Below are 27,940 nucleotides of genomic sequence, written 5' to 3' on the forward strand. Positions count from 1 at the left end.
GAGGAAAAGAAGAAACAACATCAATGTCAGCTAACAGAGCAGTACCCAGCTAACAGAGCAGTATCCAGCTAACAGACCAGTACCCAGCTAACAGAGCAGTACCCAGCTAACAGAGCAGTATCCAGCTAACAGAGCAGTACCCAGCTAACAGAGCAGTACCCAGCTAACAGAGCAGTATCCAGCTAACAGAGCAGTACCCAGCTAACAGACCAGTACCCAGCTAACAGACCAGTACCCAGCTAACAGAGCAGTATCCAGCTAACAGACCAGTACCCAGCTAACAGAGCAGTATCCAGCTAACAGAGCAGTACCCAGCTAACAGAGCAGTACCCAGCTAACAGAGCAGTATCCAGCTAACAGACCAGTACCCAGCTAACAGAGCAGTACCCAGCTAACAGAGCAGTACCCAGCTAACAGAGCAGTATCCAGCTAACAGAGCAGTATCCAGCTAACAGAGCAGTACCCAGCTAACAGAGCAGTACCCAGCTAACAGAGCAGTACCCAGCTAACAGAGCAGTACCCAGCTAACAGAGCAGTACCCAGCTAACAGAGCAGTACCCAGCTAACAGAGCAGTATCCAGCTAACAGAGCAGTACCCAGCTAACAGAGCAGTACCCAGCTAACAGAGCAGTAACCAGCTAACAGAGCAGTACCCAGCTAACAGAGCAGTACCCAGCTAATAGAGCAGTACCCAGCTAACAGAGCAGTACCCAGCTAACAGAGCAGTATCCAGCTAACAGAGCAGTACCCAGCTAACAGAGCAGTATCCAGCTAACAGAGCAGTACCCAGCTAACAGAGCAGTACCCAGCTAACAGAGCAGTACCCAGCTAACAGAGCAGTACCCAGCTAACAGAGCAGTACCCAGCTAACAGAGCAGTACCCAGCTAACAGACCAGTACCCAGCTAACAGAGCAGTACCCAGCTAACAGACCAGTACCCAGCTAACAGAGCAGTATCCAGCTAACAGAGCAGTATCCAGCTAACAGAGCAGTACCCAGCTAACAGAGCAGTACCCAGCTAACAGAGCAGTACCCAGCTAACAGAGCAGTACCCAGCTAACAGAGCAGTACCCAGCTAACAGAGCAGTATCCAGCTAACAGAGCAGTACCCAGCTAACAGAGCAGTATCCAGCTAACAGACCAGTACCCAGCTAACAGAGCAGTACCCAGCTAACAGAGCAGTACCCAGCTAACAGAGCAGTATCCAGCTAACAGAGCAGTACCCAGCTAACAGAGCAGTATCCAGCTAACAGAGCAGTATCCAGCTAACAGAGCAGTACCCAGCTAACAGAGCAGTATCCAGCTAACAGAGCAGTACCCAGCTAACAGAGCAGTACCCAGCTAACAGAGCAGTACCCAGCTAACAGAGCAGTACCCAGCTAACAGAGCAGTACCCAGCTAACAGAGCAGTACCCAGCTAACAGAGCAGTATCCAGCTAACAGAGCAGTACCCAGCTAACAGAGCAGTACCCAGCTAACAGAGCAGTATCCAGCTAACAGAGCAGTACCCAGCTAACAGAGCAGTACCCAGCTAACAGAGCAGTACCCAGCTAACAGAGCAGTACCCAGCTAACAGAGCAGTATCCAGCTAACAGAGCAGTATCCAGCTAACAGAGCAGTACCCAGCTAACAGAGCAGTATCCAGCTAACAGAGCAGTACCCAGCTAACAGAGCAGTACCCAGCTAACAGAGCAGTATCCAGCTAACAGAGCAGTATCCAGCTAACAGAGCAGTACCCAGCTAACAGAGCAGTACCCAGCTAACAGAGCAGTACCCAGCTAACAGAGCAGTACCCAGCTAACAGAGCAGTACCCAGCTAACAGAGCAGTACCCAGCTAACAGAGCAGTATCCAGCTAACAGAGCAGTACCCAGCTAACAGAGCAGTACCCAGCTAACAGAGCAGTATCCAGCTAACAGAGCAGTACCCAGCTAACAGAGCAGTACCCAGCTAACAGAGCAGTACCCAGCTAACAGAGCAGTACCCAGCTAACAGAGCAGTACCCAGCTAACAGAGCAGTACCCAGCTAACAGAGCAGTATCCAGCTAACAGAGCAGTACCCAGCTAACAGAGCAGTACCCAGCTAACAGAGCAGTACCCAGCTAACAGAGCAGTATCCAGCTAACAGAGCAGTACCCAGCTAACAGAGCAGTATCCAGCTAACAGAGCAGTACCCAGCTAACAGAGCAGTATCCAGCTAACAGAGCAGTACCCAGCTAACAGAGCAGTACCCAGCTAACAGAGCAGTACCCAGCTAACAGAGCAGTATCCAGCTAACAGAGCAGTATCCAGCTAACAGAGCAGTACCCAGCTAACAGAGCAGTATCCAGCTAACAGAGCAGTACCCAGCTAACAGAGCAGTACCCAGCTAACAGAGCAGTACCCAGCTAACAGAGCAGTACCCAGCTAACAGAGCAGTATCCAGCTAACAGAGCAGTACCCAGCTAACAGAGCAGTACCCAGCTAACAGAGCAGTATCCAGCTAACAGACCAGTACCCAGCTAACAGAGCAGTACCCAGCTAACAGAGCAGTATCCAGCTAACAGAGCAGTACCCAGCTAACAGAGCAGTATCCAGCTAACAGAGCAGTACCCAGCTAACAGAGCAGTATCCAGCTAACAGAGCAGTACCCAGCTAACAGAGCAGTATCCAGCTAACAGAGCAGTACCCAGCTAACAGAGCAGTATCCAGCTAACAGAGCAGTACCCAGCTAACAGAGCAGTACCCAGCTAACAGAGCAGTACCCAGCTAACAGAGCAGTACCCAGCTAACAGAGCAGTACCCAGCTAACAGAGCAGTATCCAGCTAACAGAGCAGTACCCAGCTAACAGAGCAGTACCCAGCTAACAGAGCAGTATCCAGCTAACAGACTAGTACCCAGCTAACAGACCAGTATCAAATTTCAAATTTATTTTTATATAGCCCTTCGTACATCAGCTGATATTCTCAAAGTGCTGTACAGAAACTCAGCCTAAAACCCCAAACAGCAAGCAAAGCATGTGAAAGAAGCACGGTGGCTAGGAAAAACTCCCTAGGAAAAACTCCCTAGAAAGGCCAAAAACCTAGGAAGAAACCTAGAGAGGAACCAGGCTATGAGGGGTGGCAAGTCCTCTTCTGGCTGTGCAGGGTGGATATTATAACAGCTAACAGACCAGTACCCAGCTAACAGAGCAGTATCCAGATAACAGAGCAGTATCCAGCTAACAGACCAGTACCCAGCTAACATAGCAGTATCCAGCTAAAAGAGCAGTATCCAGCTAACAGACCAGTATCCAGATAACAGAGCAGTATCCAGCTAACAGACCAGTATCCAGATAACAGAGCAGTACCCAGCTAACAGAGCAGTACCCAGCTAACAGAGCAGTACCCAGCTAACAGGCCAGTATCCAGCTAACAGGCCAGTATCCAGCTAACAGACCAGTAGCCAGATAACAGGCCAGTATCCAGCTAACAGAGCAGTATCCAGCTAACAGAGCAGTATCCAGTTAACAGAGCAGTATCCAGCTAACAGAGCAGTACCCAGCTAACAGAGCAGTATCCAGCTAACAGAGCAGTACCCAGCTAACAGAGCAGTATCCAGCTAACAGAGCAGTACCCAGCTAAAAGAGCAGTATCCAGCTAAACGAGCAGTATCCAGCTAAACGAGCAGTATCCAGCTAACAGAGCAGTATCCAGCTAAAAGAGCAGTTTCCAGCTAACAGAGCAGTTTCCAGCTAACAGAGCAGTATCCAGCTAACAGAGCAGTACCCAGCTAATAGAGCAGTATCCAGCTAACAGAGCAGTACCCAGCTAACAGAGCAGTACCCAGCTAACAGAGCAGTACCCAGCTAACAGGCCAGTATCCAGCTAACAGACCAGTATCCAGCTAACAGAGCAGTACCCAGCTAACAGAGCAGTATCCAGCTAACAGAGCAGTATCCAGCTAACAGAGCAGTACCCAGCTAACAGAGCAGTACCCAGCTAACAGAGCAGTACCCAGCTAACAGAGCAGTACCCAGCTAACAGAGCAGTACCCAGCTAACAGAGCAGTACCCAGCTAACAGAGCAGTACCCAGCTAACAGAGCAGTATCCAGCTAACAGAGCAGTACCCAGCTAACAGAGCAGTACCCAGCTAACAGAGCAGTATCCAGCTAACAGAGCAGTACCCAGCTAACAGAGCAGTACCCAGCTAACAGAGCAGTACCCAGCTAACAGAGCAGTACCCAGCTAACAGAGCAGTACCCAGCTAACAGAGCAGTATCCAGCTAACAGAGCAGTATCCAGCTAACAGAGCAGTACCCAGCTAACAGAGCAGTACCCAGCTAACAGAGCAGTACCCAGCTAACAGAGCAGTACCCAGCTAACAGAGCAGTACCCAGCTAACAGAGCAGTACCCAGCTAACAGAGCAGTATCCAGCTAACAGAGCAGTACCCAGCTAACAGAGCAGTACCCAGCTAACAGAGCAGTATCCAGCTAACAGAGCAGTACCCAGCTAACAGAGCAGTATCCAGCTAACAGAGCAGTACCCAGCTAACAGAGCAGTACCCAGCTAACAGAGCAGTATCCAGCTAACAGAGCAGTACCCAGCTAACAGAGCAGTACCCAGCTAACAGAGCAGTACCCAGCTAACAGAGCAGTACCCAGCTAACAGAGCAGTATCCAGCTAACAGAGCAGTACCCAGCTAACAGAGCAGTATCCAGCTAACAGAGCAGTACCCAGCTAACAGAGCAGTACCCAGCTAACAGAGCAGTACCCAGCTAACAGAGCAGTACCCAGCTAACAGAGCAGTACCCAGCTAACAGAGCAGTATCCAGCTAACAGAGCAGTACCCAGCTAACAGAGCAGTATCCAGCTAACAGAGCAGTACCCAGCTAACAGAGCAGTATCCAGCTAACAGAGCAGTACCCAGCTAACAGAGCAGTACCCAGCTAACAGAGCAGTACCCAGCTAACAGAGCAGTACCCAGCTAACAGAGCAGTATCCAGCTAACAGAGCAGTACCCAGCTAACAGAGCAGTATCCAGCTAATAGAGCAGTATCAAGCTAACAGAGCAGTATCCAGCTAACAGAGCAGTACCCAGCTAACAGAGCAGTACCCAGCTAACAGAGCAGTACCCAGCTAACAGAGCAGTATCCAGCTAACAGAGCAGTACCCAGCTAACAGAGCAGTACCCAGCTAACAGAGCAGAACCCAGCTAACAGAGCAGTACCCAGCTAACAGAGCAGTATCCAGCTAATAGAGCAGTATCAAGCTAACAGAGCAGTATCCAGCTAACAGACTAGTACCCAGCTAACAGACCAGTATCAAATTTCAAATTTATTTTTATATAGCCCTTCGTACATCAGCTGATATTCTCAAAGTGCTGTACAGAAACCCAGCCTAAAACCCCAAACAGCAAGCAAAGCATGTGAAAGAAGCACGGTGGCTAGGAAAAACTCCCTAGGAAAAACTCCCTAGAAAGGCCAAAAACCTAGGAAGAAACCTAGAGAGGAACCAGGCTATGAGGGGTGGCAAGTCCTCTTCTGGCTGTGCAGGGTGGATATTATAACAGCTAACAGACCAGTACCCAGCTAACAGAGCAGTATCCAGATAACAGAGCAGTATCCAGCTAACAGACCAGTACCCAGCTAACATAGCAGTATCCAGCTAAAAGAGCAGTATCCAGCTAACAGACCAGTATCCAGATAACAGAGCAGTATCCAGCTAACAGACCAGTATCCAGATAACAGAGCAGTACCCAGCTAACAGAGCAGTACCCAGCTAACAGAGCAGTACCCAGCTAACAGGCCAGTATCCAGCTAACAGGCCAGTATCCAGCTAACAGACCAGTAGCCAGATAACAGGCCAGTATCCAGCTAACAGAGCAGTATCCAGCTAACAGAGCAGTATCCAGTTAACAGAGCAGTATCCAGCTAACAGAGCAGTACCCAGCTAACAGAGCAGTATCCAGCTAACAGAGCAGTACCCAGCTAACAGAGCAGTATCCAGCTAAAAGAGCAGTACCCAACTAAAAGAGCAGTATCCAGCTAAACGAGCAGTATCCAGCTAAACGAGCAGTATCCAGCTAACAGAGCAGTATCCAGCTAAAATAGCAGTTTCCAGCTAACAGAGCAGTTTCCAGCTAACAGAGCAGTATCCAGCTAACAGAGCAGTACCCAGCTAATAGAGCAGTATCCAGCTAACAGAGCAGTACCCAGCTAACAGAGCAGTACCCAGCTAACAGAGCAGTACCCAGCTAACAGGCCAGTATCCAGCTAACAGACCAGTATCCAGCTAACAGAGCAGTATCCAGCTAACAGAGCAGTATCCAGTTAACGGAGCAGTATCCAGCTAACAGAGCAGTACCCAGCTAACAGAGCAGTATCCAGCTAACAGAGCAGTACCCAGCTAACAGAGCAGTATCCATCTAAAAGAGCAGTACCCAACTAAAAGAGCAGTATCCAGCTAAACGAGCAGTATCCAGCTAAACGAGCAGTATCCAGCTAAAATAGCAGTTTCCAGCTAACAGAGCAGTTTCCAGCTAACAGAGCAGTATCCAGCTAACAGAGCAGTACCCAGCTAATAGAGCAGTATCCAGCTAACAGAGCAGTACCCAGCTAACAGAGCAGTACCCAGCTAACAGAGCAGTATCCAGCTAAAAGAGCAGTATCCAGCTAACAGAGCAGTACCCAGCTAACAGAGCAGTATCCAGCTAAAAGAGCAGTATCCAGCTAACAGAGCAGTATCCAGCTAAAAGAGCAGTACCCAGCTAAAAGAGCAGTATCCAGCTAACAGAGCAGTATCCAGCTAAAAAAGCAGTTTCCAGCTAACAGAGCAGTTTCCAGCCAACAGAGCAGTACCCAGCTAACAGAGCAGTTTCCAGCTAACAGACCAGTATCCAGCATTGTTGGGGTACAAATATTTTTTTCTTCCCAAACAGTAATTTCAACAGAAGTTATAAGTACATGTTTGGGACTTAATGGACTAAACAAGAGTTGGTGTTATCCCATTCCTAAAGCCTGAGGAGGACAGAGATACAGACAGAAAGGCAGACAGACAGATGGACAGTCAAACCGACCGACAGACTGACAGTCAAAACGACCCACAGACAGACAGACCGACCGACCGACAGACAGACAGGCAGACAGATACTCACCGTGGGGTATAGGGTACAGTGGGGGGAGGAGGGATAAATAGGTCCAGAATGGCTGGCTTCTCTTTTTTCATGCGGGCTTCACAGGCATGTTTTGGAGACTGGATCTTAGGCATACTCAGGGCGCTCTAACACACAAAACAACAAAATAGTTGTTATAATAATCAAATCAAATACATTTTTATTTGTCACATACACGTGTTTAGCAGATGTTATTGATGTTATTGCGGGTGTAGCGGAAGATTCCCAGATATTTCCAAATGTTGTTAAATAAAAACACTAAAACGACAGAAATCTGTGTTAAATGATTGGCTTGAGGTAGCTTAGCTGCTAAAATTAGACAACTTCACCATAACGATCAGCAAAATAATCAGCAAAATACTAATGCGTTACATGGTGTTATTTCGAATTAAGCAAATTTTCCTTTGGTAAAATCCAGACCTGGCGAGATTACAGTGTAGTCGGGGCACACTGACTCAGCCCACTTCTGACATTTGAAGCACTATGCAATCTATTTAAAACACACATCCTAAACGGGTTCTGAAACACAAAGCCTATTCAGTCACACTAGACCCATGATCTGTGAACATGAGTCACCTTCAAAAGACGTCTGACATCAATACATGGTTGGACTTTGTGCTATTCTTTTTTTGAGGAACAAATAGGAAGAAGGGATTAATTGTTAGTTACAACCCATCCACTGAAAGACGCAGCCCGGGTGGCTGAATAACTGAGGAACTTGTCCTATCTTGTCAAACCCCATCAAAAACAAACAGCTCTGGGATACCAAACACAACAATGTCACACCTATGATGACAGATGAAAATAAATCCAGAATTGATTCAACACTATGATATCAACAGGGATAAGGGGGGCTGGGTCTACCTCTTCTACGGTTGTTCTTCAATCAAGCTGTATGTGTGTGTGTGTGTGTGTGTGTGTGTGTGTGTGTGTGTGTGTGTGTGTGTGTGTGTGTGTGTGTGTGTGTGTGTGTGTGTATGTATTACGGCTCTACCTGCACCAGAAGGGGCCTCCAGCGCATGTTCTTCAGGGGGGCCGGGGTGAAGCTAAAGGTACCCGAGGGCCTCTTCTTCACCACCAGAGTAACGCCTGCTGGGTCCGCCTTCAGCTTACCCACCAGGTTCTCCAGCTGCCAGCCCACCTGGAGGCACCACAGACAGACAGATAGGACACCTCGTCAGACCCATCCAGCATCACAACCCTCATCATCACATCCATCATCATCACTCCCATCATCACTACTCCCATCAGCAGACCTTTCATCACATCCATCATCACATCCATCATCATCACCCCCATCATCACATCCATCATCATCACTCCTATCATCATCACTCCAATCATCATCATCACCCCATCATCACCCCACATCATCACTCCCACATCATCATCACTCCAATCATCACATCCATCATCATCACTGCCATCATCACATCCATCATCATCACATCCATCATCATCACTCCCATCATCACATCCATCATCATCACTCCCATCATCATCACATTCATCATCATCACTCCCATCATCATCACTCCCATCATCATCACTCCAATCATCACATCCATCATCATCACTCCAATCATCACATCCATCATCATCACTGCCATCATCACATCCATCATCATCACTCCCATCATCATCACATCCATCATCATCACTCCCATCATCATCACTCCCATCATCATCACATCCATCATCATCACATCCATCATCATCACTCCCATCATCATCACATCCATCATCATCACATCCATCATCATCACTCCCATCATCATCACATCATCATCATCACATCCATCATCATCACTCCCATCATCATCACTCCAATCATCACATCCATCATCATCACTCCCATCATCATCACATTCATCATCATCACTCCCATCATCATCACTCCAATCATCACATCCATCATCATCACTCCCATCATCACATCCATCATCATCACTCCCATCATCATCACTCCCATCATCATCACTCCCATCATCACATCCATCATCATCACTGCCATCATCACATCCATCATCATCACTCCCATCATCATCACATTCATCATCATCACTCCCATCATCATCACTCCCATCATCATCATCACTCCCACCATCATCACTCCCATTATCATATCCATCATCATCACATTCATCATCATCACTCCCACCATCATCACTCCCATCATCATCATCATCACTCCCACCATCATCACTCCCATTATCACATTCATCATCATCACTCCCATCATCATCATCACTCCCATCATCACATTCATCATCATCACTCCCACCATCATCACTCCCATCATCATCACTCTCATCATCACATCCATCATCATCAGTCCCATCAGCAGACCCTTCATCATCAACACTTTCTGTCTATCCCTGTGCTCCTATCATTATTGAGTAAGAGCTTGTTGTTGATTTAACAAAGATCTTTGGTCTCTCTCAGCCCTGGGTTAGATAATGGACAGATGAGAGAAGCTCTATGAGGTAGCTACCACTGTCTGCTTGTTGACCTGGACGACCTCGTCTCCTGCGTGGATCCTGTGTGTTCTGTCTGCTGGAGACTGGAGTGCAGAGGACAACAGAAAGACAGACGGTGAGCAAGGAGACATCACAGTACTGTACATTCACTCTGACTGGATCACTCCAGACCATCTTGGACTACTACTATCGGGATAGACGGGATACTCACATGTTCTGTGGTTCCAGTGATGATGTGAAGCCCGTCGTAGGTGGATTTGATATACAACCCCTGAGATAATACAGGACAGCATAATGTAAGGAAGAAGCAATCAATCTCAGAGACTGAGAAATCAAGCAGTACATCTAGCTCGGGCTGATCATGTAAGACTCTTCTCTAATTTCAAGTATAAGTCAGCTTCTTATATGCCACCCTATTTCCTATATAGTCACTACTTTTTGACCTGACCCCTATGAGCCCTGGTCAAACGTTGTGCACTATACAGTATATGGTCAGCGGCGGAAAAAGTACTAAATTGTCATACTTGAGTAAAAGTAAAGATACCTTAATAGAAAATGACTATTAAAAGTCAAAGTCAACCAGTAAATATTACTTGAGTTAAAGTCTAAAAGTATTTGGTTTTAAGTATACTTAAGTATCAAAAGTAAATATAATTGCTAAAATGTACTTAAGTATCAAAAGTAAAAGTATAAACCATTTCAAATTCCAACACTCAGACATCATTTACAAACGCAGCGTTTGTGTTTAGTGAGGCCACCAGATCAGAGACAGTAGGGATGACCAGGGATTTTCTCTTGATAAGTGTGTGAATTGGACAATTTTCCTGTCAAATATGTACCAAGTACTTTTGGGTGTCAGGGAAAATTTATGGAGTAAAAATAATATGATTTTCTTTAGGAATGTAGTGAAGTAAAAGTATGCAAAAATATAAATAGTAAAGTAAAGTACAGATACCCCAAAAATCGAATTTAGTACTTTAAAGTATTTACACCACTGTATACGGTTTAGGTTGCCATTTGGGATGCAAGCTAACTCTTCTCACCAGTCCATCCCTAGGTCTGATGTTGGTGATATGGACCTCCTCCAGACAGGCCATCTGACTCTTCTGGGGGTCAGAGGTCGTCCTCATCGTCTGCTCACTGATCACGTTCAGCGCCACAGACTGGAATGGAACATATAACTGAATACACTCAGCTACGTTGTCTCAGAACACCAATATACACTGAACAAAAATATTTGCTAAGTTGAAATAAAATATCCCAGAAATGTTCCATACGCACAAAAAGCTTATTTCTCTAAAATATTGTACACAAATGTATTTACATCCCTGTTAGTGAGCATTTATCCATTGCCAAGATAATCCATCCACCTGACAGATGTAGCATACTTGTGCTGGGGACAATAAATGGCCACTCTAAAATGTGCAGTTTTTTCACACAACACAATGCCATAAATGTCTCAAGTTGAGGGAGCATACAATTGGCATGCTGACTGCAGGAATGATCGATTTTTTGTCGGAGTCAGGGTTTTGGATCAATGCTACTTGGGAAATCCGTTTATTCTCCAGGAAAATCTGGAATGTGTTGGAAGAAAGTGTGGAGTCGGTGAGAGTCACAAGAAGTGGTCTTATTTCAATTTTTTGTGTGTCTGCGGAGCAGAAGAAGCGTGTGTTAAGACTAAAACAAATATCTGAGTGGAATGTTTCCTGCATGGATTTTCATAGCAGGGCACCTATCAAGGGGGTTATTTCTGGGGTGGCGCAAGAAATAAAGGCAGAGGACATAACTGAAGACATCGATGGAGTGGTTGGTGCACGTCGACTGACCTGTATGGTGGACGGAGAAAAGAAGTTCACTTCATCCATGCTACTGTTCTTTGATGAAGGATCTCTCCCTTCTCTTACAGTGGTTGCTCCACTAAAAGTTTTGCGATTATGCTGCGTGACTTAGAGGTAATTTGTGGTTTAGTACGGTACCCTGCGTCACTACTTCATTGCACCAGACCAGCACAAGGGGGAGTTAGAGCAATGATTATGCTTTTGGGTCCCAAGGCGCTACTGTTTTTCTGTAGTACTGTAGCCTACTCCCGACCAGTCACGTTGTACAGCGCCTGAGTGGTGCAACGGTCTAAGACACTGCATAGCAGTGCAAGCTGTGTTGCTACCGATGCTGGTTCAATACCGGTGCCGGCCTCGACAGGGAGACCCATGAGATCACTGTAGGTTTTTGGTTTCTCTCCCTCTAAAAACAATAAACAATTCTAAATAACAAACCGGCTTTATTTACAAATTAGTAACAATATCTCACCCCATGTTCAAGAAAGGCCTTTTTCTCGCTCATTTTACGTTATTTGAAAATGAAATCATCTCCAAAATATTGTTATTTTTTAAACAAAGCGATTATTATTATTATTAATTTAGAATCATATAAAAGCCCCTTGGATGTTCTCACAGATATATTATTAACCCTGTTATGAGCAGGACAATATATACTGGTCATATTGGTCATGGCTCCCGAGGGGCACACAATGGGACAGCTTTGCAGTTCTCCAGCTTTATCCACTGAAATAGCGATGTGCGCGCGAGGTTCAAAGCACGAGGGCAGGGGGCACGGGATGGGCTGCAGAGCTGTGCACAGAAGACGGACCTAGCCCATAGGGAAGGAAGGAGGATGAAGGGGGAGGGGGGGTGGACCCCCTTTAGGCGACATGAGTCTCACTAGTGTTGAGTAATGTGCTGTTAAAAGTGTTGTAGGTCTTATTTATTTAAAGAGCATATTGAAGTTAGAAGCAATAGGATTTGAAGCAATAGCCTACAACTATTTTAGCACTGTTTCGTGCAGCTTTGAGACAAGCATGGGGACTGGTATTGATAAATCAATGAGATTTTATTTTCACTGAATCTCCATTTGGGTATTGGTTAGACTACAATTAGGGTGTATAAATGTTATCCCCTTAGTGTAACCTTTATTTAACTTGTCAAGTCAGTTAAGAACAAATTCTTATTTACAAGGACAGCCTACTCCTTCCTCCCAGAGAGGGAAAGGAACCCTGGTCTCCCGTGTGCCCGCACGACATGGGGATTCTTTAGCTAAATAGCCCAGTACTGTAGCCTACTCCTGACCGTCATGTTGTACAGCGCCATATTTTCAGTTCCATCCTAATGGAAACCCAGAGGGTTTTTCGTTTTTCTTGGAATTGAAAAACCATAATATTAAGCAAATTAATTAAGCAAAATTTCTTAAAATCAGTCCCATAAGCTATGTTCTCTCAAAAAAAGGTTTTAAATTCTCTAGTACAGCCACTATTGAAGGCTATCAAATGCTTCTCAAAGATGCCCTCTGGTGGTCAAACTAGCACTAACTAGCTTCAATAGTTCCAATGGCTAACACTTAAATAATGTGTCATAGAATTCTGCGGTACCATTCAAGCTGTGCTGCAGTATGCTGCAACTTTTAAAGGATGAACCACTGTATAAAGTTAGGATTCATGAGATACCCTGTAAGAGCTTTTGTGCACAAGCCCGTGTCATAAATTTAAAAGATTGGGTCATGTGTCAAGTGTGTGCAGAAGGAAAGAATATCGTATGCCAGATGAAGGGAAATGCTGCAACTGTGGAGGTGAACATGCGCCTGAATTCTTGGGGTGCCCTGTTAGGGTGAAGGAAAATGAGGTGGCAAGGGTAAGGAGGGTCCAGAGTGTCTCCTATCTGGAGGCGGTGAGAAAACTGAAAGGAACGAGTGGTGGGGAAGAACAAATGGTAGTAGAGCCACCACGACCAGGGAAGGTTTCTCATCAACTGAGGGATATTGAAATGCTACATGTTAAAAGGTGAACTTTGTATTATTTATTGTAATGGTCATAAACTGTACAGCACAAGCTGAGAAGTCTAAGAAAATTGGAATCATTGTGAATGCCGCTGAACCTTTTTTGGGTCTTTGTGATTTCACAGCCGAGGCGGTGAATGTAGCCCTATCTAGGGATGTATTTTGGAGTGGACTGTGATTGAAGAAGTATGATTTTTTTTAGTGTTTTATTTTGTATGATGTCTTTTCCCCCTTTCCTGGAATGTTTTTTGTTGTTGTTTCTTATTCAATACCCGTCGAGTTGGTGGCGGTAATGCACCATTAACATTGGATGCCAACCGCCGTTAAACCCTATTGAAGAAGAAGCCGGTGTTTGGATGATATATTGGCACGGGTGTTGTCGTTGAGGGTCGGCAAACTGGGATGCCTCGTTCGTTCTATTGCCAGAGACGCGACCCAGTCGTTCAGTCTTTTTGTTCTGTATCTATGGACGCGACCCAGTCGTTCGTTCTAAAGCCACGTTCTTATCCCTTGCTTGCTAGCTAGCCAATTACGGCTAACTTACAGTCATGTCAAACAGTGCAGCCAGAATAACAACAATAGCTGCATTTGTTTAAGCTGTTTTCTGGTGACATTTATTTGGATACATTTATAACAATGAGCTAATGAGGCACAATTTCACCTAGTATAGAAAATGTGCCCTCTCGTTAGGACACTGTTGTTCAGAGGAGCTAGCCAACAACATAGCTAACACAATAACTTCAATCTGAAGCTGGAAAGACTGCAAACTAGCTCCACTTCGTTTCAAAACATTTTCAATTTACATTTCTTTGTATATATCCATAAAAATGATGCCAGCTAATTCATGATTTCGACTGGATGTGAAACGCTGCCTGCCTCTCTCCTCCCGACCCCTACACGTTCATTACTATGGGACAGTTGGAGATCGAATTTGAATATTGAAACAATGTTGCAAATGTCGGAGAGACAGACAACAAGGTCTATACAAATCTCAGCTGTCAGCTCTCAGCTTGAAAACTAAATGTTAGTCTAAAAGAAATGTGAGATAATGTCTAGATGCTTTTAATAGTGGAGATCAAGTTTATAACTTCCCCGCCTAGGCTGATGAGACAGTGGATTGCGCGGTCAGATGGAACAGAGTAAATTGATTTAGCAGGTGGTTACTTGTGGAATAGACACCAGCTGGAATGCACTTTTAACCAATCAGAATTCAGGATTAGACCCACCCGTTGTATAATGGCTCATAATGACTGGGGTTCCTTCAAGGGACATTTTAGCATGGGTGTTACTTTGCCTTGTCAGATGTACACTGCCACTCATTGAATTCGATTTCGTTGTTTTCCACACCCTTCTGTTTTGGATTTGTCTTCTGACAAACAAGTTACCATAGGAACTTCAGTTGCACCACAAGGGGTCACTCATTCTAAGTCATAACATAGGGCAGATAGGTAGGGCCCTTTTACAATCCATGTTGTCATAGCTTTGTCATTACTTGGTGGTTGGGGCTGTAGTTAGGGGTCTTCAAAAATAAAGGGAGGTGTTAGTGTGTTCCTAGAGAACTCTACAGCAGTGGTTCTCAAAGTGGGGTCCATGGACGTCTGTCCCTCATTTTAAGGTCAACCCTGTAACGTGAACGTAACTGTTATATGGTGAAACTATTCCTCTTTAAATATTTTTTTTCTAAATTAAGATTGAACATTTAATATTCAAATCATAGTGTAAAAGCAGATGAGCTAGTTCTACTCTTTTTGGACATTTTATGATGTTTTGTGGTGGGAAACTGAGCAGGTCGAGCATAACAAGTCAAACCTGTTACCCATAGATAGACAGGGTAGAAATATATTTAAAAAATAATTTAAAAGAAGGTGTGAAGCTTGCATTCAATGGCCACTCCCTGTTGCACACAACAAGATTCCATTCCCCCTTTCACAAGGGGATTCATGGCTGATTTAAGAACAAATCATCAACCTCTTGAGATAGGAAAGTATGTTTTTTATGAAGTTGTGTGCTTTTTCTGACAGAATGTTGAAATTCAGTGAAATGAACTTATTTTTTTTTTACCAAGTTACACTTCTTGAAGGAAAAAAGGAAACCGCACACTGCTCTTGATAGTATCACTGATATTTAATAAGCTTACGTGTCTGTTTTTCTAGCCCGGAAGCAACACAAGGCTCTACGAAAGAAAAGTAAACGATGTAGGAGTGGCAAGCGGTCGAAGAGGAGACCAGGATCACAGGCCGTGGACACGGAGCTACAGCAGGACGCGGTAATTAACCTCTCCAAAAAAGACCTTACTGACGCTCAAGTCTCAGTCTTATCTAAGGGCCTCTTTTGTACCTACATGTACAGATAAACCATTTGATACGAAAGTAGATCTGTTCAAATTCTTTCGCAAGATTAAACTTAAGTATGTGTTTTCACAAAACACTGTTTCGGGCCAAGAAATACATCAATGAACTGGCACACATTTTAAGGCCAAAAGCAAATTCTGTCCCATAGTTAACAACTCTTCGATTAATACCTATTGTAGGTTAGTCGAACAAGAAGCCATGTCAGTGTATACGAGACAAAACAAACCACATTCAGAAAAATCTCACTAGAACAGAAGAACAGGCACTTAATGAATTAATGAAAGATTCATCGTTGGTTATTAAACCTGCAGACAAGGGGGGTGCTGTGGTTGTTTTAGACTATGAAAAATATAAAGAAGAAATTCAGAGACAACTCAGTAATGAACGTTTCTATAGAAAACTGAGTGTTGATCCCACACAGGTGTTCCAAATAGATATATTCTCTAATTTGGAGCAAGTCCTATTAAACCACCGTATCTCAAAACCTGAATATGAATATCTTTGCTGTAAATGTGCCATACGTCCATGCCTGTACATTTTACCGAAATTACACAAACCTAAAACACAAGGCAATTATCCAGGCAGACCAGTGGTTGCAGGAATATGCTCAATGCTAGAGCCGTTGTCGAACTTTGTAGACGCTTTTATTAAAACTCATGTGCAAACATTACCATCATATGTAAAAGACTCTATAGACTTCATAAACAAGATCTCACCAATAACGGGTTTGAAAGAAGACTGTATTCTGGTCACATTAGATGTGGAGAGTCTATATACCAGCATTGCCCATGTGGAGGGGCTGGCAGCACTAGCTCACTATTTGGGAGACAGAGATACTAATGAATATCCACCAACAAACTTTATTTTAGAGCTGGCAGAATATGTTTTGAAGTATAACTATTTTAGGTTTGATGATGAATACTACCTCCAAACGAATGGAACATCGATGGGCTCCACATTCGCTCCGAGCTATGCTAACCTTTATGTGGGTCTATTTGAAGAACGTTTTGTCAATAACAAAAACGAAAACCCATTTTTGAAAAAAATCCTGAAGTGGTATCGATATATTGACGAAATGTTTTGCATATGGGAAGGAACTGAACAAGAGGTGTCAGATTTTATGGCACTACTCAATGACATTGATCCCAATCTCAAATGTACTATTGAAAGTGACACTCAACGCGTTCATTACCTCGATATGTGGATTGAGAAATCAAAGGGAACCCTGTTTACAACTCTGTATAGAAAAGAAACAGACAGAAATACTCTATTACAGGGGGACAGCTTCCATCCTGAGCCATTAAAAAAGGACTTCCTAGAAGCCAGTTTTTCAGACTGCGCCGTATATGCTATTCCAATGATGATTATCTAGAAAAAGCAGCGGAGATGCGCACTAGGTTTCTAAGACGAGGCTATTCGCCACAATGTGTGGATGAAGCTCTTCATTTGGCATTGGGAAAAACACGAGATGAATTGTTACAAAAAAGACCCGCTAAAGCAAAAGAACACTCCGTAATGTTCACAACCACATATACTTTGAATTCGCGAAAAGTGGGAGGTGTGGTCAAGAAACACTGGCATATTTTATCATCGGATCCAGCTTTGCCGGCTGAATTTAAAAATCCACCACTCATTGTGTATAGGAGAGGTCGCAATTTACGCGATAAATTGGTTCATGCCAACTGCCAGCCACGAAAGAAAATCAGCCAGGCTCTTTTACGCCCTCTACCAAATGGTAGCTATAAATGCAGAGGGTGCGCACAGTGCAACAATATGATGAAGTGTGAATATTTCTGCCACCCCCACACAGGAAAACGGTTTCAAATAAACGATATCATTACGTGTACCACCACCCATGTTATTTACATTATTAAATGTCCATGTGGGCTCTGCTATGTCGGTAAAACCTCCGCTCTCTCAAACAGAGAATTAGTGAACATAAAAGTTCAATCAGGCGAAACGACAGGGATTATCCAGTCGCAGTACATTTTAATGACCTAAAGCATGACATTTCTACCTTTAGATTTTGTGGCATAGAGAAAGTCAAGATATCAGACAGGGGAGGTGATATTAATAATACTCTGAGTAAAAGAGAATGTTTTGGGATTTTCACCCTCCAGACATTATTTCCTAAAGGACTTAATGATGAAATGCCTATGTATGTTATGTTGTGAATTTGAAATATGTCCCTAAGATTACTCTGATGTTTTTCGTATGATGTATCCAATGATTAATGAAAACTTGCTATGTCCTCATTGTGATTTTATGGACGTATTCAAAGCGTCTTATCTATACACTTTTGTAATATTTGTGAAATGCATATTGTTATGTTTGGTAGCACTTATTTATTTTTCCTTTGCCTCCAACCCTTTTCCATACTGGAACGGATGTGGGTGGGGCTAGGTCTACATAGAGGTGCTGTTTTCAGAAAATTCACAAAAGCTCTGACGAAGGCCGTGAGGCCGATGTGTGCGGTTTCCTTTTTTCCTTCATCCTGTTTCAACTGTTGCCATGCACCTGCAACAAGATTGCTCAGATGTGGAGTGCCTTTTGAATTTTGTAACCAAGTTACACTTCTTAAAAGGCACTCAATTGGTGGAAAGACTCTAATATTATTAATCTACAATTTCTTAACCCTGGGCAACATGGGCCTGGGAGGCTTACAGGGATATTGGTATACACAACTCAATACTTTCTGTATTTTTTTTTTAACATAAATGCACTTTAATTTAAACTTTAAAACTGCAAAGTTTTCTCTCTGCCTCATGACAAAATGGGTAGTATTGTAGGATATTAGCTTTAAAGCTGCAACAGCCTGACCCAGACTTACATAAGCATTGTACAACTTGGCTGTAAACAGCACAGCATGGGAGGCTGAGGTTATACAGTAGGTCAGCTTCTGAGGGAAACTCCTGATCCAAACTAATATTATCACTTAGTTAATGAAGTTTTCAGCTGACTGTGTAGCCCAACGGCCCCCCAGGCAGGGCTATCTCACACAGGATGTGGAAGCAGGGCTTCTGTAGACCATCACAGCACTGGGATGTGTCCCAAATGGCACCCTATTCCCCATGTAGTGCATGACTTTTGACCATGTCCATAACGGTCTGGTCAATAATAGTACACTATATAGGGAATAGGGTGTCATTTGGAAAACAGCTCTGAACTGTATAAACAAAGCCCTGCACCCATACGGGAACACATCAGACATCACAAGAACCATGGCAGTCTCTACAGGAAAGGGAAGTGTGTGTGTGTGTGTGTGTGTGTGTGTGTGTGTGTGTGTGTGTGTGTGTGTGTGTGTGTGTGTGTGTGTGTGTGTGTGTACATGCTTTGCCTGTGTGTATCTGTGTGTATGTGTGTGTGCTTCCTGTGTGTATATCTGTATGCAGTGTGTTTATTTTGAAGCTCCAGGGCTGACTTGGTGAACAGACCAGACCAGAGGTAAAAAGAGGATGCACCACTTACCACTTCCAGAATCTTCTCCTCCATGTCATAAACTGTGCAGTCCTGCAATCAGAGACATAAGTATATTTCACAAGATGCTACAGTAAAACACTTAAGCTGTGTCCCTCTGAGGCGTAGCAGGAAATAGTGAACGAAAACACAAATTAGCAGTGAGCGAAGGACAAATATTTGTGGAAATAAAAAACTTGGGAGTGAAACCAAACAGGAATGCAAAAAGCATCCCAAATATACAGGACGTTGTGTCTTGTGGGCACTTAAATAACAACTCCCTGTAAACAGTGTGACAAGATGATTGCACGACAGATCTGTGGGACGTCACTTAACTATAGGGAGCAGTGAGGTGGAGAGGACACTGCTCCCACTCTGTATCCTTCACTATGATTTTGTCCTAAATAGCAACCTATTCCTTTTTAGTGCACTACTTTTGACCAGGACCCTATTGGCTAGTGCACTATATAGGGAACAGGGTGCCATTTGGGACACAGAAGACTCTGTATACTTCACGTTTTGAGGGAGAGAGCCGAATTAGGCTGATCTTTCCTCCTCCCACGTGCTGCTGGTGGAGGTCTTCAGCGGGAACATCAGTACTTTTGTGAAGCATCACAGCACAGTTGATAAATATATGTCAAATAAAAATCCAAGATGGATGGTGTTAAGAGATAGATGGGAGGGGTTGAATGGAGCTGTTGGGTGGGACTGATACCAACACCATAACAAATGTAAAACATACGGGGTCTGTAAAATGTATATAGGTTCAGAACTTTTGTGAAATAGCACAGTTAAAAATATATGGCAAATATAAATCCAACTGGATGGACATCAGAAATAGATGAAGGCCAGGACTAAAAACAAACAAAATATAACTATTGTAAAATAGATTGTGTCTGTAAAATGTATATAGTATGTATAAGCTGGAAGTAGAAGCCTAAGTGTTGTTGTTCACTAATTTACTCCAATGGGGGAGCGGTGGTAGGGTTTGGGGAATAATAAAGGAAGGTATATTAAAAAAAAGTGTCTATGTATATACATTTGAAGTCGGAAGTTAAAACTTGTTTTTCAACCACTCCACAAATTTCTTGTTAACAAACTATAGTTTTGGCAAGTCGGTTAGGACATCTACTTCGTGCATGACACAAGTAATTTTTCCAACAACTGTTTACAGACAGATTATTTCACTTATAATTCACTGTATCACAATTCCAGTAGGTCAGAAGCTTCTGATTTCACCACTTTATTTTAAAAATGTGAAATGTCAGAATAATAGTAGAGAGAATTATTTATTTCAGCTTTTATTTCTTTCATCACATTCCCGGTGGGTCAGAAGTTTACATACACACAATTAGTATTTGGTAGCATTGCCTTTAAATTGTTTAACTTGGGTCAAACGTTTCGGGTAGCCTTCCACAAGCTTCCCACAATAAGTTGGGTGAATTTTGGCCCATTCCACCTGACAGAGCTGATGTAACTTGGTCGTGTTTGTAGGCCTCCTTGCTCGCACACGCTTTTTCAGTTCTGCCCACAATTTGTCCATGGGATTGAGGTCAGGGCTTTGTGATGGCCACTCCAATGCCTTGACTTTGTTGTCCTTAAGCCATTTTGCCACAACTTTGGAAGTATGCTTGGGGTCATTGTCCATTTGGAAGACCCATTTGCGACCAAGCTTTAACTTCCTGACTGATGTCTTGAGATGTTGCTTCAATATATCCACATAATTTTCCTACCTCATGATGCCATCTAGTTCGTGAAGTGCACCAGTCCCTCCTGCAGCAAAGCACCTCCACAACATGATACTGCCACCCCCGTGCTTCACGGTTGGGATGGTGTTCTTCGGCTTGCAAGCTTCCCCCTTTTTCCTCCAAACATAACGATGGTCATTATGGCCAAACAGTTATATTTTTGTTTCATCAGACCAGAGGACATTTCTCCAAAAAGTACGATCTTTGTCCCCATGTTCAGTTGCAAACTGTAGTCTGGCTTTTTTATGGCGGTTTTGGAGCAGTGGCTTCTTCCTTGCTGAGCAGCGTTTCAGGTTATGTCGATATAGGACTCGTTTACTGTGGATATAGATACTTTTGTACCTGTTTCCTCCAGCATCTTCACAAGGTCCTTTGCTGTTGTTCTGGGATTGATTTGCACTTTTCGCACCAAAGTACGTTCATCTCTAGGAGACAGAATGCGCCTCCTTCCTGAGCGGTATTGTCAGAGTATGCCCAACTGGTCGAAGGAAGTCAGGTGCAGGAGAGCAGAGATGAGTGAACAGGCACACTTTATTCAGGCAGAGGAAAAACAGCCGGACGCAACTGCGTCACAACACTCCGGCCCAAGGAACAAAGCGATAGTGCACAAATTACACAAAATGGTACAAATAACCAACCCACGGGTTATAACTATACCCGGCGCAAAACCAGCCTGAAGAGACACACACGTAATGAAAAAACATTACCACACACAGACATGGGGGGGAACAGAGGATAATATACACGTAGAGTAATGAGGGGATGTACACCAGGTGTGCGGGAAAACAAGACAAAACAAATGGAAAATGACAGGTGGAGCGGCGATGGCTAGAAGACCGATGACGTCGACCGCCGAACGCCGCCCGAACAAGGAGAGGGACCGACTTTGGCGGGAGTCGTGACAGGTATGACGGCTGCTTGGTCCCATGGTGTTTATACTTGCGTACTATTGTTTGTACAGATGAACGTGGTACCTTCAGGCATTTGGAAATTGCTCCCAAGAATGAACCAGACTTGTGGAGGTCTACAATTTTTTTTCTGGGGTCTTGGCTGATTTCTTTTGATTTTCCCATGATGTCAAGCAAAGAGGCACTGAGTTTGAAGGTAGGCCTTGAAATACATCCACAGGTACACCTCCAATTGACTCAAATAATGTCAATTAGCCTATCAGAAGCTTCTAAAGCCTTGATATCATTTTCAAGAATTTTCCAAGCCGTTTAAAGGCACAGTCAAGTTAGTGTATGTAAACTTCTGACCAACTGGAATTGTGATACAGTAAATTATAAGTGAAATAATCTGTCTATAAACAATTGTTGGAAAAATGACTTGTGTCATGCACAAAATAGATGTCCTAATCGACTTGCCAAAACTATAGTTTGTTAACAAGAAAGTTGTGGAGTGGTTGAAAAACGATTTTTAATGACTCCAACCTAAGTGTATGTAAACTTCTGACTTCAACTGTATATATATATATATATATATATATATATATATATATATATATATATATATATATATATATATATATATGTATGTGTATGAATGTTTATATATATGTGTGTATATGCCTTATCCAACCTCTCAGTTCCTCCACCCACACATGCTATGACATCTTCTGGTTTCAATGATGTTTCTAGAGACAATATCTCTCTCATCATCACTAAATGCCTAGGTTTACCTCCTCTGTATTCACATCCCACCATACCTTTGTCTGTACATTATACCTTGAAGCTATTTTATCGCCCCCAGAAACCTGCTCCTTTTTCTCTCTATTCTGGACGTCACAGACGACCAATTGTTATAGCTTTTAGCCGTACCCTTATACTCATTCTTCTCTGCTCCTCTGGGGATGTAGAGGTGAATCCAGGCCCTGCAATGCCTGGCTCCACTCCTACTCCCCAGGCGCTCTCTTTTGATGACTTCTGTAACCGTAAAAGCCTTGGTTTCATGCATGTTAACATTAGAAGCCTCCTCCCTAAGTTTGTTTTATTCACTGCTTTAGCACACTCTGCCAACCCCGATGTCCTAGCTGTGTCTGAATCTTGGCTTAGGAAGTCCACCAAAAACTCTGAAATCTTCATACCTAACTACAACGTTTTCAGACAAGATAGAACGACCAAAGGGGGCGGTGTTGCAATCTACTGCAGAGATAGCCTGCAGAGCTCTGTCCTGCTATCCAGGTCTGTACCCAAACAATTTGAACTTCTACTTTTAAAAATCCACCTCTCCAAAAACAAGTCTCTCACCGTCGCCGCCTGCTATAGACCCCCCTCGGCCCCTAGCTGTGCTCTGGACACCATATGTGAACTGATTGCCCCCCATCTATCTTCAGAGCTCGTGCTACTAGGTGACCTAAACTGGGACATGCTTAACACCCCAGCCATCCTACAATCCAAGCTTGATGCCCTCAATCTCACACAAATTATTAATGAACCCACCAGGTACAACCCCAAAGCCGCAAACACTGGCACCCTCATAGATATCATCCTAACCAACGTGCCCTCTAAATACACCTCTGCTGTTTTCAACCAAGATCTCAGCGATCACTGCCTCATTGCCTGCACCCGTAATGGTTCAGAGGTCAAACGACCTCCACTCATCACTGTCAAACGCTCCCTGAAACATTTCAACGAGCAAGCCTTTCTAATCAACCTGGCCCTGGTATCCTGGAAAGATATTGACCTCATCCCGTCAGTAGAGGATGCCTGGTTATTTAAAAAAATGCCTTCCTCACCATCTTAAATAAGCATGCCCCTTTCAAGAAATTTAGAACCAGAAACAGATATAGCCCTTGGTTCTCCCCAGACCTGACTGCCTTTAACCAACACAGAAATATCCTGTGGCGTTCTGCATTAGCATCGAACTGCCCCCGCGATATGCAACTTTTCAGAGAAGTTAGAAACCAATACACACAGGCAGTTAGAAACGCCAAGGCTAGCTTTTTCAAACAGAAATTTGCTTCCTGCAACTCAAACTCTAAAAAGTTCTGGGACACTGTAAAGTCCATGGAGAATAAGAACACCTCCTCCCAACTGCCCACTGCACTGAGGATAGGAAACTCTGTCACCACCGATAAGCCCACTATAATTGAGAATTTCAATAAGCATTTTTCTACGGCTGGCCATGCTTTCCACCTAACTACCCCTACTGCATTCAACAGCACTGCACCCCCCACAGCTACTCGCCCAAGCCTCCCCCATTTCTCCTTCTCCCAAATCCATTCAGCTGATGTCCCGAAAGAGCTGCAAAATCTGGACCCCTACAAATCAGCTGGGCTTGACAATCTGGACCCTGTCTTTCTAAAATTATCTGCCGAAATTATTGCAACCCCTATTACTAGCCTGTTCAACCTCTCTTTCGTGTCGTCTGAGATTCCCATAGATTGGAAAGCAGCTGCTGTCATCCCCCTCTTCAAAGGAGGTGACACTCTTGACCCAAATTGCTACAGACCTATATCCATCCTACCCTGCCTTTCTAAGGTCTTCGAAAGCCAAGTCAACAAACAGATTACTGACCATTTCGAATCCCAACGCACCCTCTCCGCTATGCAATCTGGTTTCAGAGCTGGTCATGGGTGCACCTCAGCCACGCTCAAGGTCCTAAACGACATCGTAACCGCCATCGATAAGAAACAATACTGTGCTGCCGTATTCATTGACCTGGCCAAAGCTTTTGACTCTGTTAATCACCACATCCTCATCGGCAGACTCAGTAGCCTTGGTTTCTCAAACGATTGCGTCACCTGGTTCACCAACTACTTCTCTGATAGAGTTCAGTGTGTCAAATCGGAGGGCCTGCTGTCCGGACCTCTGGCAGTCTCTATGGGGATACCACAGGGTTCAATTCCTGGGCCAACTATTTTCTCTGTATACATCAATGATGTTGCTCTTGCTGCTGGTGAATCTCTGATCCACCTCTATGCAGACGACACAATTCTGTATACTTCTGGCCCTTCTTTGGACACTGTGTTAACAACCCTCCAGACGAGCTTCAATGCCATACAACTCTCCTTCCGTGGTCTCCAACTGCTCCTAAATACAAGTAAAACTAAATGCATGCTCTTCAACCGATCGCTGCCCACACCTGCCCGCCTGTCCAGCATCACTTCTCTGGACAGTTCTGACTTAGAATTTGTGGATAACTACAAATACCTAGGTGTCTGGTTAGACTGTAATCTCTCCTTCCAGACTCACATCAATCATCTCCAATCCAAAGTTAAATCTAGAATTGGCTTCCTATTTCGCAACAAAGCATCCTTCACTCATGCTGCCAAACATACCCTCGTAAAACTGACCATCCTACCAATCCTCGACTTCGGCGATGTCATCTACAAAATAGCCTCCAATACCCTACTCAACAAGCTGGATGCAGTCTATCACAGTGCCATCCGTTTTGTCACCAAAGCCCCATATACTAACCACCACTGCGACCTGTATGCTCTCGTTGGCTGGCCCTCGCTTCATAATCGTCGCCAAACACATTGGCTCCAGGTCATCTACAAGACCCTGCTAGGTAAAGTCCCCCCTTATCTCCGCTCACTGGTCACCATAGCAGCACCCACCTGTAGCACGCGCTCCAGCAGGTATATCTCTCTGGTCACCCCTAAAGCCAACTCCTCCTTTGGTCGTCTCTCCTTCCAGTTCTCTGCTGCCAATCACTGGAACGAACTTCAAAAATCTATGAAACTGGAAACACTTATCCCCCTCACTAGCTTTAAGCACCAGCTATCAGAGCAGCTCCCAGATCACTGCACCTGTACATAGCCCATCTATAATTTAGCCCAAACTACTACCTCTTCCCCTACTGTATTTATTTATTTTATTTATTATTTTGCTCCTTTGCACCATATTATTTATATTTTAACTTTGAACTTTCTTCAAATTATAATTCTACCATTCCAGTGTTTTACTTGCTATACTTTATTTACTTTGCCACCATGGCCTTTTTTGCCTTTACCTCCCTTATCTCACATCATTTGCTCACATTGTATATAGTCTTATTTTTGTCTACTGTATCATTGATTGTATGTTGTTTTACTCCATGTATAACTCTGTGTTTTTGTATGTTGTCAAACTGCTTTGCTTTATCTTGGCCAGGTCGCAATTGTAAATGAGAACTTGTTCTCAACTTGCCTACCTGGTTTAAATAAAGTTGAAATAAAATAAATAAAATAAATAAAAATGTGTATGTGTATGTATGTATATATATATTTACCACAAAAATATATGGGGGATTGGAAATGATGCAGACAATTACATTAATGAAAGCAACAATCTATCCACAATATTAAAGCTGATCCACCCTCTAAAAAAATTATTAAAACAATTTAATAAAAACGTGCTTTAACCATTCAGACGTCCTGTTCTTATTGCATCCTGTGGTGAGTGTCTGTGTGGGGCACACCTTCAGCTAACACTTCCTATTTGAACTCCACCTCAATGTGTAATAGATGAAAAGAAGTAACCTCTCATGCCGGGTTTTTAAGGTATCGTGTGACAGACGTTGTGAACCTAGAAGTTCATGTGAGATGGGCTACCTTTGAAACCACAGAGAATTTTCTCAGAGATGTTTTGCTTTTTACATGCCTTTAAAAAAACGGACATTTTTGGTTCCCAGAATGTTCATGAGAGGGGCTCTATTTTAATTTGTGTGTTGACTATGCGCATGAAAGAAATATTCATGCACCATGCTAATTTAACAAACACACACAAGCAGTTTCCTTACAGGCAAAGTCATCCCAAAGTCCTATGAAACCTCATGAGAGTGAATAGTGATGATTAGAGAACAAACCTTCTGAACGGTGGAGGTGAGTTCCAGACACAGCTGAATGATCCTGTTCTTAGTGGAGGTGAAGTCACTGATCCCCGTCAGAGAAGTCCTGTTATATAGAGACCAGAGGAAGGACAGGAGTCGTTCCAATTACAACAACCCAAATAACACAGCAATAATCTATCTATTTCTGTGTGTACAATCATAACAATATCAGGTGCAATTATGGAGCTGAATGTGATGACAGTTCTGTATAATATAGCAATTATGAGTGTTGTTGTGTGACAGATGCATGAAGACAGCATCTAAATAAAAACAACCCAGGTATGTGAGAAATGTAATAGCAATTATTGTTGTTGACTTGATGAGAAGTGCTTTGACTCGTCTTGTACGTTTTGAGGGGTTACTAACAGCATCTGCTGTTGTCTGTCAATACAGATGTTTCATTTTGCAGCGCAGACCTTCTGGAATGCGTCTCAAGCCGACACAAGCACAGGAATACAACCGGCTGCATTACTTCACTTGGAAAGACTTCACTGTGGCTGTTTTGACTCCCAGACAGTAAAACATTTCCTCAAGTCAGGACTTTAACAAGATAACATGTATGTTAATATGGGCATCACTTAAGACCCTAATAGAATGCATTCCTTCCAGGTGAAATGTTAAGTGTGTGTGTGTGTGTGTGTGTGTGTGTATTTCTCTGTGTCTGTATGTCTGTGTGTGTGTGTGTGTGTGTGTGTGTGTGTGTGTCTGTGTGTGTGCGTGCCACTGCCTACGTGCATGTGTGTAAGTGTGTTTTGTATTGCCTACCTGTCCAGCCAGGCCAGTAGACTCTTGGCTGCTCCGATGAGCTCCACCACAGCAGTGAGGAAGTCATTGGGGGGTTTGTGGGACTTCTTGCCTTCGTACGACGGGTTCTTTCTGCGCTCCGACGCTGAGTTGTGGAGGTTGTTGGACGCCGCTCTCATACGACCAACCAGAGTCTTCAGGTTGTCTGTCTCCACCCCATAGTTCTAGAAGACAAAAAGAGATAAAAAATGTACTTGCATTGACTGTGATTTGTGGTTGTTTTAACCACCCTAGTTGAACGCACTGACTTGTAAGTCCGCTAAAATACCGAAATGTAAATTATAAACTGGGTGGTTCGAGCCCTGAATGCTGATTGGCTGACAGCCGT

General features: G+C 43.8%; 1 protein-coding gene across 3 annotated transcripts in view; it reads right to left on the minus strand.

The window, feature by feature from the left end:
* Positions 1-27,940, minus strand: part of LOC106571244 (connector enhancer of kinase suppressor of ras 3) — a 50,971-nt gene that overhangs the window by 2,254 nt on the left and 20,777 nt on the right. For 2 of the 3 annotated variants that reach the window (XM_014144044.2, XM_045695622.1), the window contains exons 3-10: positions 27,574-27,776; positions 26,785-26,872; positions 19,259-19,300; positions 10,658-10,777; positions 9,826-9,885; positions 9,629-9,697; positions 8,129-8,275; positions 7,117-7,241 (exon numbers count right to left, since the gene is read on the minus strand). In XM_014144044.2, the coding sequence (XP_013999519.1) occupies positions 7,117-7,241; positions 8,129-8,275; positions 9,629-9,697; positions 9,826-9,885; positions 10,658-10,777; positions 19,259-19,300; positions 26,785-26,872; positions 27,574-27,776 (854 nt within the window). The remainder of the gene's footprint in view (positions 1-7,116; positions 7,242-8,128; positions 8,276-9,628; positions 9,698-9,825; positions 9,886-10,657; positions 10,778-19,258; positions 19,301-26,784; positions 26,873-27,573; positions 27,777-27,940) is intronic. The other variant, XM_014144045.2, reaches the window with a different exon arrangement.

The sequence above is a fragment of the Salmo salar genome, chromosome ssa15, assembly GCF_905237065.1.
Source record: "Salmo salar chromosome ssa15, Ssal_v3.1, whole genome shotgun sequence".
Classification (NCBI taxonomy): Eukaryota; Metazoa; Chordata; class Actinopteri; order Salmoniformes; family Salmonidae; genus Salmo; species Salmo salar.